Here is a 14,410-nt window from a genome sequence, read left to right as displayed (position 1 = left end):
CTAGCTCAGAAGAGAAGATGCCTGAATAAAGACACAACTTCTCAATAATTAAGGAAACTTACTTTAAGTTCTGAAGCTTTGGATATTATGACATCGGCAACTTTCAGCAGATCTCCAAACAGCAACTTTTCTAAGGTAGTTCCCTTGGGAAGTCCAAGAAGCCTGAAGAGGTCTAGCCAGTGATCCTGAGATAGGTGCTCACCACGTACATACTTAAGCACAGGGACCACCATCTGTAGTCAATATACAGAGATGTATAAATGTCATGTGTCACATTAATCCCCAACACAATCTGTTTTACAGTAACCCAGTGAAACAAAAAACTTACAGAGTAAATAAATATGCATCTGATCAATAATCTTTTCATATTAAAGTACAAACCATTATATGCATTCATGGCTGGTAAATGTGAGCGGCGTAGTATCTACAGGACAGATGATAACTTACTGGGTCAGTGGGGGTCCGATCTCAGAGACCCGCACTGATCGACCGAATGGGAAACTTTTATCCCCACAAGAATGCCGCGGCCGTGCCCATTGCTGAGCAGGGCTCCCTTCTTTCATGTGGTGCTGCAGGGAAAGCCAAGTGCAGCGTTTTGTAGCCCTGCAGGAGATGAATGGAGCGGCGGTCGCACATATGCACTGGAAGTGTCAAGGTGAAAATATATTTTCTTATATACTTTTGTACTTTATATATCTTTTACTGTGAAACAATAAGATTTTTCCCTTGCTTGCAAATGTAACAGTATTTAAAGATGGCTGCCAGTGTTCACTTTTACTTTAGTTTAGTGTCCAAAGAGTTAAGTATCATATCTTCTGAAAAGATAACTCAGGAATGTGAAGAAAGGAGTAACCACCAGAAGACGTTCGGACAAATCAGAAAGCGACTGGACACTAGATGTATACTGCTTAAACCCCGCCTAATGCATTCCTTTTCCTAAACAATAGTACTGTGTATTTTAAAATAAAGTTGGTTGCTGTACTGCTGCGGACATGTGTGGACGCACGGGCATTAACTGAGTTTGAACCAGCTACCTGTCTGACTCATTCTTATCCGGTACCAGATGCCCTGCACACATATTAATTTGGAATGACTGGTGAAAGAGGGTTATTGTCGTTACGAACCCGACAATTTGGCGCGACCAACGTGGGGCGTGGCCAGCGATCCGAGACCCCCCGGACCCATGCCTGGATGTCTGTGGATGATACCCGTAGTGGCTGACCTCGAGGACTGATCACCCTCCGGACACGGTAAGTGGCGATCATATACACTGTATGTGTCACACTTGCTAGTGTCTCAGCCGTTATTGGTTTGTCTGTGGTCTCCTTGGGTCTGGGGAGTGACCGGTCGAGTGGTGAGATCGAACGCGATCCTGTGCCACGCTCTGAACCAGCAACTGAGAGACGTCGCATCCTGCGCGTCCTCGTGTACACCACACCTCCTCCACCGGTCATTGTACTCCGTTCAACCACCCTACCCGTGACTGTTGTCTAGTAGTGAAGTGGAGTGATAAATTGAGCAGGTTGTAGATTGTGGGGCAGCTTAGAGAAAGGGATAGGAGACGCAGCCTCTGTGATATTGTGCTGACAGGTAACTAAGACGTTCCGAGAGGGGACCACCTGTGCTGACAGGTAACTAAGACGTTCCGAGAGGGGACCACCTGTGCTGACAGGTAACTAAGGCGTTCCGAGAGGGGACCACCTGTGCTGATAGGTAACTAAGACGTTCCGAGAGGGGACCACCTATATTTTTGTAGAGGGGTCTCATTAGGAGGCTGCCTCCCAACGGTTTAGAATATCGTGGCAGGATAGTCTGTAATCACTGTTGTTCAGGTTAGAGACAGGAAACATTGAGCGTGAGGCTCTTTTCCTAGTACGTCGAACGTGAGGCTCCGTACTGTAGAACACAAGTGTTGACATTGCTGCCAGTGGTTTACTGCAGAAAACCATAGTATTCTGTAAGAGTCATGCTGCGTATCTTAAAGCAAAAGAAGTCTGTGCCCCACAAGTTAGATGAGGATGCCGTGGAAGTCAAGACAATAGTAGAGTCACGGGAGGGCAAGAGGCAGTCAAGAAGCTTATCTGCAAGTTGCGCGAGGCTTGAAGAATGAAGGATGAAAATAGGTTGATGGAGAGGAAGGATCAGAGAATGCAGAACCCGTGTTTGGTTATAAAATGCCTTTGAACTGTGATCCCACAGATTGTAAAATGGCCGCCGTGCCACTGGTGATGAAAATGCGGTCCCAGCCACCGCCCTATAATGGCGGCGGGATGAGGTCTCTGGAAGCATGGGTGTGTCCTGTTTGTGTTGTGCAGAATCTAACCTGGGTGGAAACCTGCCGCGTGTGCGGGGCGGGGCGTCCTTGGGGCTCCGCCCAGACCACGGAGGATCATAGGAAAGTTTTGTAGAAATTAAGTCTGAAAACTGCTGCAATTTGTGACTGTGTAGAAGATACGGAACTCTTATCAGTGCTGTGTAGGAGAGGGGAGGAGGGAGCGGACCGCTGTGAGATTTCTCCTCTCTCTTCCTTATCGGTGCTGTGAGCCAGAGAAAAGGGGGGCAAAGAGCTGGGCTTTTGTATTCTCCCTTGTGCGCTGAGGAATGCGGTGATTTCCTTATCTCCTGTGTCTGGTGAGGAGGGGGGGGAACGTGCCTGCGCTCTTGAGTCTCTCTGTGTTTACTTGGTGTAGATCACGCGCTGGTAGATTTGGGTTTTGCTTAAAGCGACAATATTGTTTTGAAGTACAAAGAAATATTATAATCCGGAAATTTGAAAGTGAAATAGACCTGTGCCTAGTCTTAGAGGAAAACTTGTAAGTAATTGAAAGATTGGTAAAGGATTTACCTGCTTCAAGTTGAGTGGTTGATATATATATCAAATTGAAGATAAACAGGGGGGGGGGCTCCCTGTTAGATAATATGGTCTTTTCTCAGGAAATTAAGCCTCTACTCCCAACTGTAAGCCCTGTGCCCCTTAAAGCCAAGGCACCAATATATCCTGGAATGCCGAGAAGTTCTATGGGCGTCTTATGGTAGTGTTTAAAGATCAGGGATTCTCACTGTAACAAAAAGCCCATTCATACCTTTTTGTAGTAGATCCGATATTGAGATTTCCACTCCGGATGATGCATTGAAAATAGTAGAGAGTTTTCAAAAGAATTTAGCCCAGCAGGAAAGGAAAGGGGTTAAATCAGCAGCGCTTCTTACTCACTACCTGGCCCCCACCGCTGCAGCTGCAGGTCACAGCTATGTTCCTTATCTCTATGTAACAGAGTTCAGCCTCTGCCCTCCCCCCACTTCACACACAAGTCCAGCTTCACACTCCAATACGCCTTTAACCCTGTATGGGAATCTCACTCCCTCCCCAGCCTCGTCATGTCGATTTTCAGACCAAGAGCTTGTTTTAATCGGTGTAAATGGCAGACCCCCAGCCCGGAAAGGCCCCTAGATCTTCTCTTCCCGTGAAATTTTTACATTTACAAGGCCAGATTTTCCAAGAACCTGAAGTTTGGTTTCCTTGTCATTCACGCCACTACATCACACCTCAGGAATCCCAGGTTCTTTTCTCAGTGGGGTATGGGGACATAATTACCCACCAGGTAGGAGCCATAGTGAACCCAGCTAATTCTACCCTGTCACATAGAGGTTGTTTGGCCCAACAGATAGCTAACAAGGGAGGCCCAGTCATAGCCCAAGAGTGTCAGGCCTACCTTGCCACTTATGGCCCCTTGCATCCAGGAGACGCTATGTCGACCCAAAGGGGGAATCTGCCCTGTGATATGGTGTTACACGCCGCAGGCCCCGTATATGATTACAAGACACCCGAGCACTGCCGTACAGTATTGCAGACTGCTTTGCAGACAGAGCTCACCTATGCAGGACATGCTACAGGTGTGCTGACTCAGCTTCTTGGAGACAAACAGAGACCTGTTGCTTATTATAGCGGCCGCCTGGATGCGGTGGCAAGAGGAAGTTCCTCCTGTGTTTGGGCTGTGTTGTCTGTCCAGCTGTTGCTACACAAATCTTCAGAGATTGTTTTGGATCACCCACTGATGGTCCATACCCCACACGATGTACATAGTATCCTTAATCAAGTACAACCTGGCCACATGTCCATGGCTGGACAGCTGCGACTTCAGTGTGCTATTCTCTTGCCTACTAATGTGACTTTGAAAAGGTGCACTGTCCTGAACCCCGCTACTCTTCTCCTAGTTCCCCTGGATCCAAAGGGGGGAGGAGTAGGTGACATGAGCAAGGATACTCTTTTCTTTTTCTTTCTAGAATGGATCCAGAGGAACAAGATTAGGTTTCCAAACCACATGATTGTCTAGAATTGATGTCTCAGGAAACGGCTGGTCTCTAGTGTGCCTATTCTAATGCTGATTTTGAGCTTTTTGTAGATGGATCCCGTCACCACGATGACCAAGGACGCTTCTGTACCAGATATGCTGTGGTCTCAGAGCATGAGGTAATCAAGGCAGAGTCAATGCCAGCTCATATGTCTGCACAAGAAGCAGAGCTCAAGGCGCTCATAGAAGCGTGCAAACTAGCAGAAGGTAAGACTGTAAATATCTACACTGATTCCAGGTATGCTATTGGCATTGCACACGATTATGGGCCTATCTGGAGAGCCAGGGCTTTCCTGACAGCAAATGGCCACCCCTTTAAACGTGCTGAGGCAGTCCAGCAACTTATGAATGCACTACAGCTTCCCACCCAAGCAGGCATCATAAAGGTAAAGGCACATACCAAAGGCACTGATGGACGGACAAAGGGTAACGCACTGGCAGACCAGGCTGCCAAGAAAGCAGCAAGCACTCCTGTAGCCTCTCAAGTACATCACCTAGACACCCCACCATCTCCACTTGTGTTGAAAGACATCTTAGCCCGGTTACAAGAACAGGCAAGTAAGGAGGAGAAAAATAGGTGGCAAAAGATAGGGGCTTGCTCTGATACCGTCACTGGACTATGGGGGAGGGGTGAAAAGGTCTGCCTACCACAGGTACTGTACCCAATGATGGCACAGGTTCTGCACGGGAATGTGTACCACTCGAAGACGGCCATGTGTGACACCCTACAGAAACAATGGATTGCCTCCGGGTTTTCCACCTGCGCAAAGGCAGGTACAGAGCTGCATGATATGTGCCACACATAATCAGAGTAGGACAGTGAAAACCCCATCCAAACACACTCCCCGGCCCCTTTACCAATTCCAGAAACTGCAGATTGATTATATTCAGTTACCCAGGGTAGGGACGTATGGGTATGTGTTGGTCTGCATTGATTTATTTTCAGGTCGGCCAGAAGCCTACTCAGTTGCCAAAGCTACGGCTAAGACAACGGCGAAGAAACTGATGGCTGAGATCATATGCAGGTATGGAGTTCCTGAAGTCATTGAAAGCGATCGGAGTTCCCATTTTACTGGAGAGATCATGTCAGAGGTAATGGCAGCACTGGGGGTAAGTCAAGCATTGCATACTCCATCCACAGAGTAGTGGAAAAGTGGAGAGACTAAATGGAACTCTTAAGCTTAAAATCCAGAAGGCAATGGCAGAGACTGGTAAACCATGGACAGAATGCCTTCCTCTAGCTTTGTTTTCAGTAAGATATACCCCAAACAGGAAGACAGGACTGTCACCGTATGAGATTCTGTTTGGCAGGAGCCCCAATCTTGAATGTTTCTTTTCACAACAGTTGCAGCTCAAGTACCAGGACTTGACTAGCTATGTGCAGGCCTTACATGGACACCTTGCCAAAGTGCATTTAACTGTCTTCAGTTCTCTTCCAGACCCAGACAAGGTTCCTGGACACCATCCCTTTGTGCCAGGAGACCTGGTGTATGTGAAAAAGTTTGTGCGCAGAGATTGTCTCCAGGCGAGATTTGAAGGACCCCACACGGTGATCCTGGTCACCCCCACTGCAGTAAAACTTGAAGGAAAGAGCACCTGGATCCACGCCTCATATTGTAAAAGAGACCGAACCAGTGTTTAGTCACAGTAGTGACTGAAGGGAAATGTTGCTGTTGTTTTTGATCCTGGAAATGGGGGCCATCCTCGCCCCTACCTCTTCGGACCCTATTGTAAATAAGAATTCTGGCCCCACTATTCTCTGGGTAAACCTGACAGCCCCGGTGAATATCTGGCGATTTGATTTCTGTGATGTAGTCAAGTGCCTTGAGACTGAACAGGTGGTAGAGGGAACCATCCAGTTTTATATGTGTGTTACCAGAAATGACAACAATAATTGTTATTATTAGACAGATGCTGCCTGGAATACAGGAGATGATTGGGGATATAAGCCTAGCGAAGCCATGTTCCCTAAGGATGGGATGGGTAGGAGTCTTCGTGAGAGAATGCATCTAACAGCCCTTCTGCAACCACTTAGGGGCTGTAAATGGGGTAAAAGTTGTTACCCCCCCTCCTAAATCTTGAAAGCCCCAATCTGCTGACCTACAGACGTTTGTACTGGGAAGGCATTATAATTATGTATTTAGTAGTGGATACCATGGGAATTTAGGCCATATACAGCTCCAGGATATTAGCTTCAGACCAACCAAGGCCCCCGTTACTAGTACACCTAAAACAAGCCCAGGTGAGCGTTTGCAAAATGTAGTTAATGAAGTAATCCCCATTCCAGGTCTCAGTTGGCAAGAGGTTTTCTCCATAGAAACACAAACAGCCCCAAGGAAAAATCTATGGTTAGAATGGGTGAGATACAATGTAAGAGTCCAGAACATCTCTGTAGGATGTATTGCTTGTGCTGCTGCGAATACACACCTATACACACATGCATTGCTTTTTCCTGATGACAACACCACTGCCTGTGTCATGAATCTGTTGAAAGGTTTGAAGCCCACTGACTGCCCAGATTACGTCCCACTAATTCATGAGAAACCCAAACTAAAAGTTCCAGTAGACGTAACCGTATTAGCTGACAATTACACCTGCTATAATTCCCACGACACCACAGGTACACCAGTAGGGATCTTCGAGACAGGTTTCTGCAAAGAGAACAGTTCTCTAGATACTGATTTGCTAGTTAAACATACACAATGTATGTATGACATTTATTGGTTATGTGGAGATGGTAAGCTCCGTCCTAGGTTGCCTAATGCCTGGATAGGCCAATGCACCCTTGTTAAACTAGCCATGCAGTTCAAGATTTTACCTTGGGATCCAAAGATACCTGATGAACCTACCAGAAAGAGGAGAAGTCTCAATCAGCTCCACATGAGTTATGAAGAAGATCCACTAGTATATATTGATGCCATTGGAGTGCCAAGGGGGGTGCCTGACCAGTTTAAAGCCCAGAACCAGATTTATGCCGGCATTGTTTCTATAATCCCACAGGTGCAGATTAATAAAAATGTTGAATGGATCAATTATATATATATATTACAGAGAACAAAGATTTGTCAATTTTAGCCAAGATGCCTTTCAGGATATAGTTGAGTGTTTGGGCCCTAACACTTGTATGACCCGTGCTGCAACCCGACCTAAGAGAATTACACTGAATCCTGTCCAGACAAGATCACATGTAGTGACATAAGAAGCTGACACAGGATTGTGGTTGGTGGATAGTGGGGACATTAACTTTTAGGAATAGGCTGACAGTAATCCTTTTGGGAAGGAGCTGTAGACCAGCATGTCATGTCACTCCCCACCACCAGAGAACCAACCACATCAGGTAGGGTAAGGCAGATACAGGAGTATTATCCCTGGAGGCCCTCTGACTAGCTAGCTACGCAAAAGCAATTGGCTGACCCTGAGAACCAACCTTTCCCATTTTTCAGATAAAGACAATATGATGGACGTATAAGTGCACCTGGGCAGGCCTAGGTGGTTAGCGAGCACAAAAACAGGTGACGTGCTAGGACGCAAATTAAGATTTTCTACAGATGTGACAAAGGAGAGAGTGTAGAGCTATACTTTGGACGGTTACAGCTGAAATGGGAAGATATGGAGTACAGTCCCATAAGCCCACTTGATGTTAGAGTATTGGTAAATACATTCATTGACGGTACGAAATATAGACAGCCAGATCTGAATGGCGAAATGTAGATCCAAGAGACCTGAAGGTTGCTAAAAGAGGTTGAACAAATTAGGACAATAAGACGACGTGTCATGTATGCAGGAGTGCACACATCTTTCTTCTCCAATTGGTTAGGTGGGATCGAGGGATTCTTTCAATAAGCTTGTCTAGTACTGATTGCCCTCCTTATAGTAGGATCGATAATTCTCTGTTGTGTTATTCCCTTGTATAAAAAGGTTATTGCCAAGGCAACTCCGACTGGCACCTTCCTCAATCAAGAAGTAGACCCACCAGAGTACGATGGTACTGATCTAGGGGAGATTCCTAAGTATATTCCTCTCAAGAGAATAGACAAAAAACCCCATTCTCAGATGATGTTAAGAGATTTAGTTTAGGGACAGTGGGAGAACTCCATGTGAGGTTAGTGAAGGGTTCAGCTGCCTGGAGGCCTCTCGCTAGGGGAGAGTTTCTGAGGTGTCTGGATGAAGAAATCCACCTCCCCTTTTCCCATCACATGGACAGTCTCGAAGGATCTTTCTTTAAGGGAAAAACTTAGTGTTTAGGGGGGATTGTCAAGGTGAAAATATATTTTCTTATATACTTTTGTACTTTATATATCTTATACTGTGAAACAATAAGATTTTTCCCTTGCTTGCAAATGTAACAGTATTTAAAGATGGCTGCCAGTGTTCACTTTTACTTTAGTTTAGTGTCCAAAGAGTTAAGTATCATATCTTCTGAAAAGATAACTCAGGAATGTGAAGAAAGGAGTAACCACCAGAAGACGTTCGGACAAATCAGAAAGCGACTGGACACTAGATGTATACTGCTTAAACCCCGCCTAATGCATTCCTTTTCCTAAACAATAGTACTGTGTATTTTAAAATAAAGTTGGTTGCTGTACTGCTGCGGACATGTGTGGACGCACGGGCATTAACTGAGTTTGAACCAGCTACCTGTCTGACTCATTCTTATCCGGTACCAGATGCCCTGCACACATATTAATTTGGAATGACTGGTGAAAGAGGGTTATTGTCGTTACTACCCCGACAGAAGGAACTGACCCATTAGGGACAAAAGTTCCCAGTGGCTCCAAATGGCGCAGGTCCAGCGCTCAGACTCCACCAATCTAGAAGTTGTATCTTGTGGATAGCTGAGCAATTATTTTCACTGGACAGCCACTTTAATATTTTATTTTTTCAATATATCTCCATAAAGAAGTTACATGCATAACACGGAGATTATTATTATTTATTTATATAGCACCATTTTTTCCATGGTGCTGTACATGAGAAGGGATTACATACAAGTTACAGATATCACTTACAGTAAGCAAAAGTGTCACTAACAATTACAGACTGATACAGAGGGGCGAGGACCCTGCCCTTGCGGGCTTACATTCTACAGGATGGTGGGGATGGAGACAATAGGTTGAGGGTTGTAGGAGCTCCGGAGTTAGTGAGGTGGTAGCTTCAGTAGTGATGAGGAGGCAGCGGGGTCAGTGCAGGCTGTAGGCTTTCCTGAAGAGGTGGGTTTTCAGGTTCCGCCTGAAGGATCCGAATGTGGTTGATAGTCGGACGTGTTGGGGCAAAGAATTCCAGAGGATGGGGGATATTCGGAAGAAGTCTTGGAGACAGTTGGATGAGGAGCGAATAAGTGTGGAGGAGAGAAGGAGGTCTTGGGAGGACCGGAGATTACGTGAGGGAAGATATTGGGAGATTAGTTCGGAGATATATGGAGGAGACAGGTTATGGATGGGTTTGTAGGTCAGTATTAGTAATTTGAACTGGATACGCTGAGGGAATGGGAGCCAGTGAAGAGATTTGCAGAGGGGGAAGCGGAGGAGTAGAGAGGAGAGAGATGAACTAGTCGGGCAGCAGAGTTATGGATGGACTGGAGAGGTGCAAGGGTGTTAGAAGGAAGGCCACAGAAAAGGATGTTGCAGTAGTCAAGGCGGGAGATGATGAGGGCATGCACAAGCATTTTAGTAGATTGACGGTTGAGGAAAGGACGGATTCTGGAGATATTTTTGAGCTGGAGGCGACAGGAGGTGGAAAGAGCTTGGATGTGCGGTTTGAAGGACAGGGCAGAGTCGAGGGTTACTCCGAGGCAGCGGACTTCCGGTACAGGGGAAAGCGTGATGTCCTTTAATGCGATAGATAGGCCGCTCGTGCGCAGATGGAAGTGCTCGGCTTCCCGGGGCTTCAGGAAAATGGCCGCGGGATGCCGCGCGTGCGCAGATGGAGATCGCGGCGGCCATTTTCCTGAAGCCCCGGGAAGCCGAGCACTACCATCTGCGCACGAGCGGCCTCAGGAAGATGGCCGCGCCCACCGATAAACCGCTGAATAGCGCAGATCGCGCTCTTTTCCTTCAGCTGCGCAGTGGATTCGCCTGTTGAGTATGCGCACACCACTACGCCACCAACGGAAAGCTGAGCAAGATCTGGGGGAGAAACAGCGATGTCACCACGCCCATATGACCAGACCAGCGTGAGTGACAGCCCAAAACGGCGACTTTACAAAGGTATTTCGGCAGCATAGGTGGGTAATAAAGGCACAAAAAATACACTAATGTAAAGCACAGCTCTGCCCCTATTTAACGCTATTTTTATCTCATCTTGAAAAAACGGGGTGACAGGTTCCCTTTAATTTCTATTGTCTGTTTTGTATGCACAGCCAAACGATTGGACCACTCTGGACCACGTGTAACATGTAGATAAAGCGGTCACTTTGGAAAGTTTTACGCCAGGTTTCAGCTCTCTTCAGACCTACTTGACTAAAAACGTAACACAAAAGTGTTCATAATATTTGCCAAAAACGCAATCACAGCAGGACCCTACCCCTCCACAGAGATATAGATTTTAGTCTAAGAGAGGATTCACAGGCTCCCATACAGATGAAGACTGTATTCTAAGAGAGGATTGTAATTGTTAGGTCCTGGTAATGAGAATCGCCTTAACGTGGCTTCCAGGTACATATGAATTGGCCAATTTAAATAGAAATGCTGGGTGGCCCCTAAGAGAGTAGGGCCCTGGGTAATTTTCCAGTATGTCCCCCAGCCTCCCTAAAGCCGGCCCTGACTGTAACTAGGGCTTGTATTGAGAGTAGGGCTTACATTTTAAGCTAACTTCAAAAATCCTGCAAAATCATGCTAGGGCTTATTTTAGGGGAAACACGGTAAGCATGGTCCACATTACTTAAAAACAGTTTCATAATCGTCCCAAAGTCCCGTAAGTTTGTTAACGTCATACCTTGTATCTGTCAATTTCTGTCTGCAGCTTCACAGACATTGTGGTATGTTCTTCCATTTTTCTCAGTCGGTCATGCCAGGACAGGAGGAACTCTTCAAAGCTGTAACATTTGCTCCTATAAATGCAGAAGATTATTAAGAACCAGATGAGTTTAGATATCGAAGTATGATATACAGAAAACACCACAGTACAGTATAAAATGTTGTAGAGTTTATGGCCGGGGTCAGACAGCCATACTAAAACTTGGCCCAGTCACGGTCGCAAACTGTGTATGTGACCGTCTTGGGGTGCTTGTCCACATAGGGATCTGCTATTTACATACTAGTCTGCTCTGAGGCAGCATGGTGGCTCAGGGGTTCCTGGGTTCAAATCCCACCAAGGACATCTGCAAGGAGTTTCCCCATGTTTGCGTGGGTTTCATCCTGGTTCTCCGGTTCCTCCCACACTCCAAAGACATACTGATAGGGAATCTAGATTGTAAGTTTCAGTGGGGACAGTGCTGATAATGTCTGTAAAGTGCTGTGGAATTAATGGCACTATATAAGTGAGTAAAATTAAGAAGTAAATCATGCTGTCTGTTTTTCACTGTCTGCTAAGAAAAGCTCTGGAAATCTTCATTTTTTTTATGTACTCTACTCATATGTAAGTTTCTCACATCATGATTATGTGTATATGTGCAGCTTATTATTACAACACTGGTTGTTCTGGTTTAAAACTATATATTATGCTGGCATACTATATGCAAGTATAAATAATAGCACTTTATATATATAAATTAGCACCTTATAAGATTAATGGATATATTAGCATGCCTTTCAGCAGCATTTTTTTCATTTTAAGGCACTTTTTTGCACTTTATATATCTATGCTAATTTAGATCTTACATATGAGTATAAGATGAATTAAAGGGCTCCCTAGACTGTTTTTGTTTTTTTGCAGCCTCTAAATTTGGCATTTTTTGTATCTGTTTCTTGTTTTGAAAATTCTTTTAATTTTTGGTGAATAAAGATTCATGTGAATTTTATACATTTCGTACATAAGCTCTGTTTTTCCATTGTAGTTATCCGCCTACAGATGCCATACCCCATATTTTTCGTTCCTTTCTTTAGTTTCCCTATTTCGGATGTCTCATAACTATACTCCACACCAGAGGGATTATGTTCACTCATTATCTTGATGGCATTCATATCAATGCACCATCTTACCAAGACTGTTGCGAGAGTCTTCATCTTACTCTTGATACATTGTCCTCTCTTGGCTGGATCACCAACTGATCAAAGTCGTCTCTGATCCCGGCCTAACGCCTAGTATTCCTAGGTATGGATTTCGGACACTGTTCACCCAACCTTTTATTGTAGGATGGGTGAACTGGGGCTTCTGTCCTTGTGGGGTGCACTCCTATAGTGCTGGACAGCCCGCCTGACATAATTTTATGGGCGTCATTAATAGGGCGTAAGCCGGACAATGCATCACACCTATCTGTGTAACTGGCGTCCTACTTAAGCCTCATTAGTGTGCATTTTTTACGAGGCAGCCCCCTCCCATGAATTGGTAGGTTTGTGAGTGGCTGCTTTCATAAGTAGTTTGCACCCGTGCTGCCCCCTGGCTTTATAATGGGGGTCTTCTGCATACTTCTAAATGTGCGTTTGTGATCGGACTGGTGTTGGTAAGCCTGCTTCTTTCTGGTTTATTTGATGTGGAGCTGTCTTCCAGTATCTCAGGGCCGCTGGATGGTCCATGAATCCTGTTTTCCTATCTACCTTCTGGAGAGCAAAGCCATTTAGCTGGCCCTCTTTCATTGGCAAGACCTCTTGAAGGGCAGCCTTATCTGCATCCAATGTCACAGCTGTGGTATACATCAACCACCAGGGAGGAACACAGAGCCGATCTGTCATGCTGCAGGTGTCCTACATCCTGATTTGGGCCAAACAGAACATCCAGGTTCCCTTAGCAGTACTCATTCCCACCGATTTTCTCATCCTTGAAGGTATCTCCATCGGCAAGTGGTCTCTTAGACCGACCGTCTTCTCCCAGATTTGTCTCTGGTGGGGCACCCTCAACATGGACTTGATGGTGTCCAGAATGGGCAACAACGTCCTGCAATTCGTGTCTCACGAGCCCCTAGTGATCGATTCTGACGCTCTGGCAACATCCTGGGCTCAGTTCAGCCTCCCTTATCTGTCTTCTCCACCACCTCCTTCTAATTCCCAAGCTCCTCAAGAAGATCAAATTGTGTGCAGTGTAAGGATCCAGGATTCTCTACTACCGGGAGCATAACTGCAAGTATGTGATTTGCATTCATTTGGTTACGTGCCGACCAGATGGGTGCAGCCCAAGTATATTGAGAGAGTCCGTGCACATCTGTCAGATAGTGGCCGGGAGAGTGCTAATTGCATGCATGAAGTCACATTTTGCTGCTCCAGTTGATGGAGAATCCTCACAGTGAACATGAAGGGACTTCAGACTTGTAACTTAAGGCTGGACAACCCCTTTAGTCTCATGCTGTGTGTGGCCTTGGTCACAGGTAACCACTGACTATAAGAGAAGACCGCTCACCGAGGAGGCTGTTTATAGTCAGTAACCATAAAGCAGTAGCTGCATCAACCAAAGGAACATAAGTCGGCACCGGAGTTATATACATGTAACCAGTTTTTGATGTTGTGGATTCACTAATGGTGGGAAGATGTACCTGAAAGAGATCCAGTCTTCCCTCGCCTTCTCATTAAACCCTTGATAAAACTCCTCATATAAAGACCAGGTTTTACTGCAGCCATCAATGTCAATGCGGATCTCATCTGCGAGGGAGAAATCGGGAGCCTCCAGGTCAAAATGTATGCAGTCCTCCCTGGAAGATTAAAAAAACCAATATATTTTATCACAGTAATTATAAAAGAAATGTCAGGAAAACAACATAATACTAACAACAAGTAAAAACATCACTTCCAGATAACTTTAATGGCCTCAAAGCGTACCCATTATTTCTGGAGACTTTTCAGAAAATGTGTCATGTGCGTTCATGAGAAATAACACCAATTATAGTTATTCTGCAATGCGTTTCCTGCATTTTTCACCAGTTTCCCTTTTACAGACCGTCTGTAATTTTCAGTTGTCTCTGAGCTAGTAGGTGT

General features: G+C 45.5%; 1 protein-coding gene across 6 annotated transcripts in view; it reads right to left on the bottom strand.

Annotated features, from left to right (window-relative positions):
- The window catches only part of DYNC2H1 (dynein cytoplasmic 2 heavy chain 1), a 491,577-nt gene that overhangs the window by 386,272 nt on the left and 90,895 nt on the right, over positions 1-14,410 (bottom strand). For all 6 annotated transcript variants that reach the window (XM_077298509.1, XM_077298507.1, XM_077298508.1 and 3 more), the window contains 3 exons: positions 13,972-14,127; positions 11,283-11,397; positions 63-233 (listed from right to left, as the gene is read on the bottom strand). In XM_077298509.1, the coding sequence (XP_077154624.1) occupies positions 63-233; positions 11,283-11,397; positions 13,972-14,127 (442 nt within the window). The remainder of the gene's footprint in view (positions 1-62; positions 234-11,282; positions 11,398-13,971; positions 14,128-14,410) is intronic.

This window comes from Ranitomeya variabilis, chromosome 3 (genome assembly GCF_051348905.1).
Source record: "Ranitomeya variabilis isolate aRanVar5 chromosome 3, aRanVar5.hap1, whole genome shotgun sequence".
Taxonomy (NCBI): Eukaryota; Metazoa; Chordata; class Amphibia; order Anura; family Dendrobatidae; genus Ranitomeya; species Ranitomeya variabilis.
Note: the sequence above shows the minus strand (reverse complement) of the source record. Positions and strands in the feature narration are given on the sequence as shown.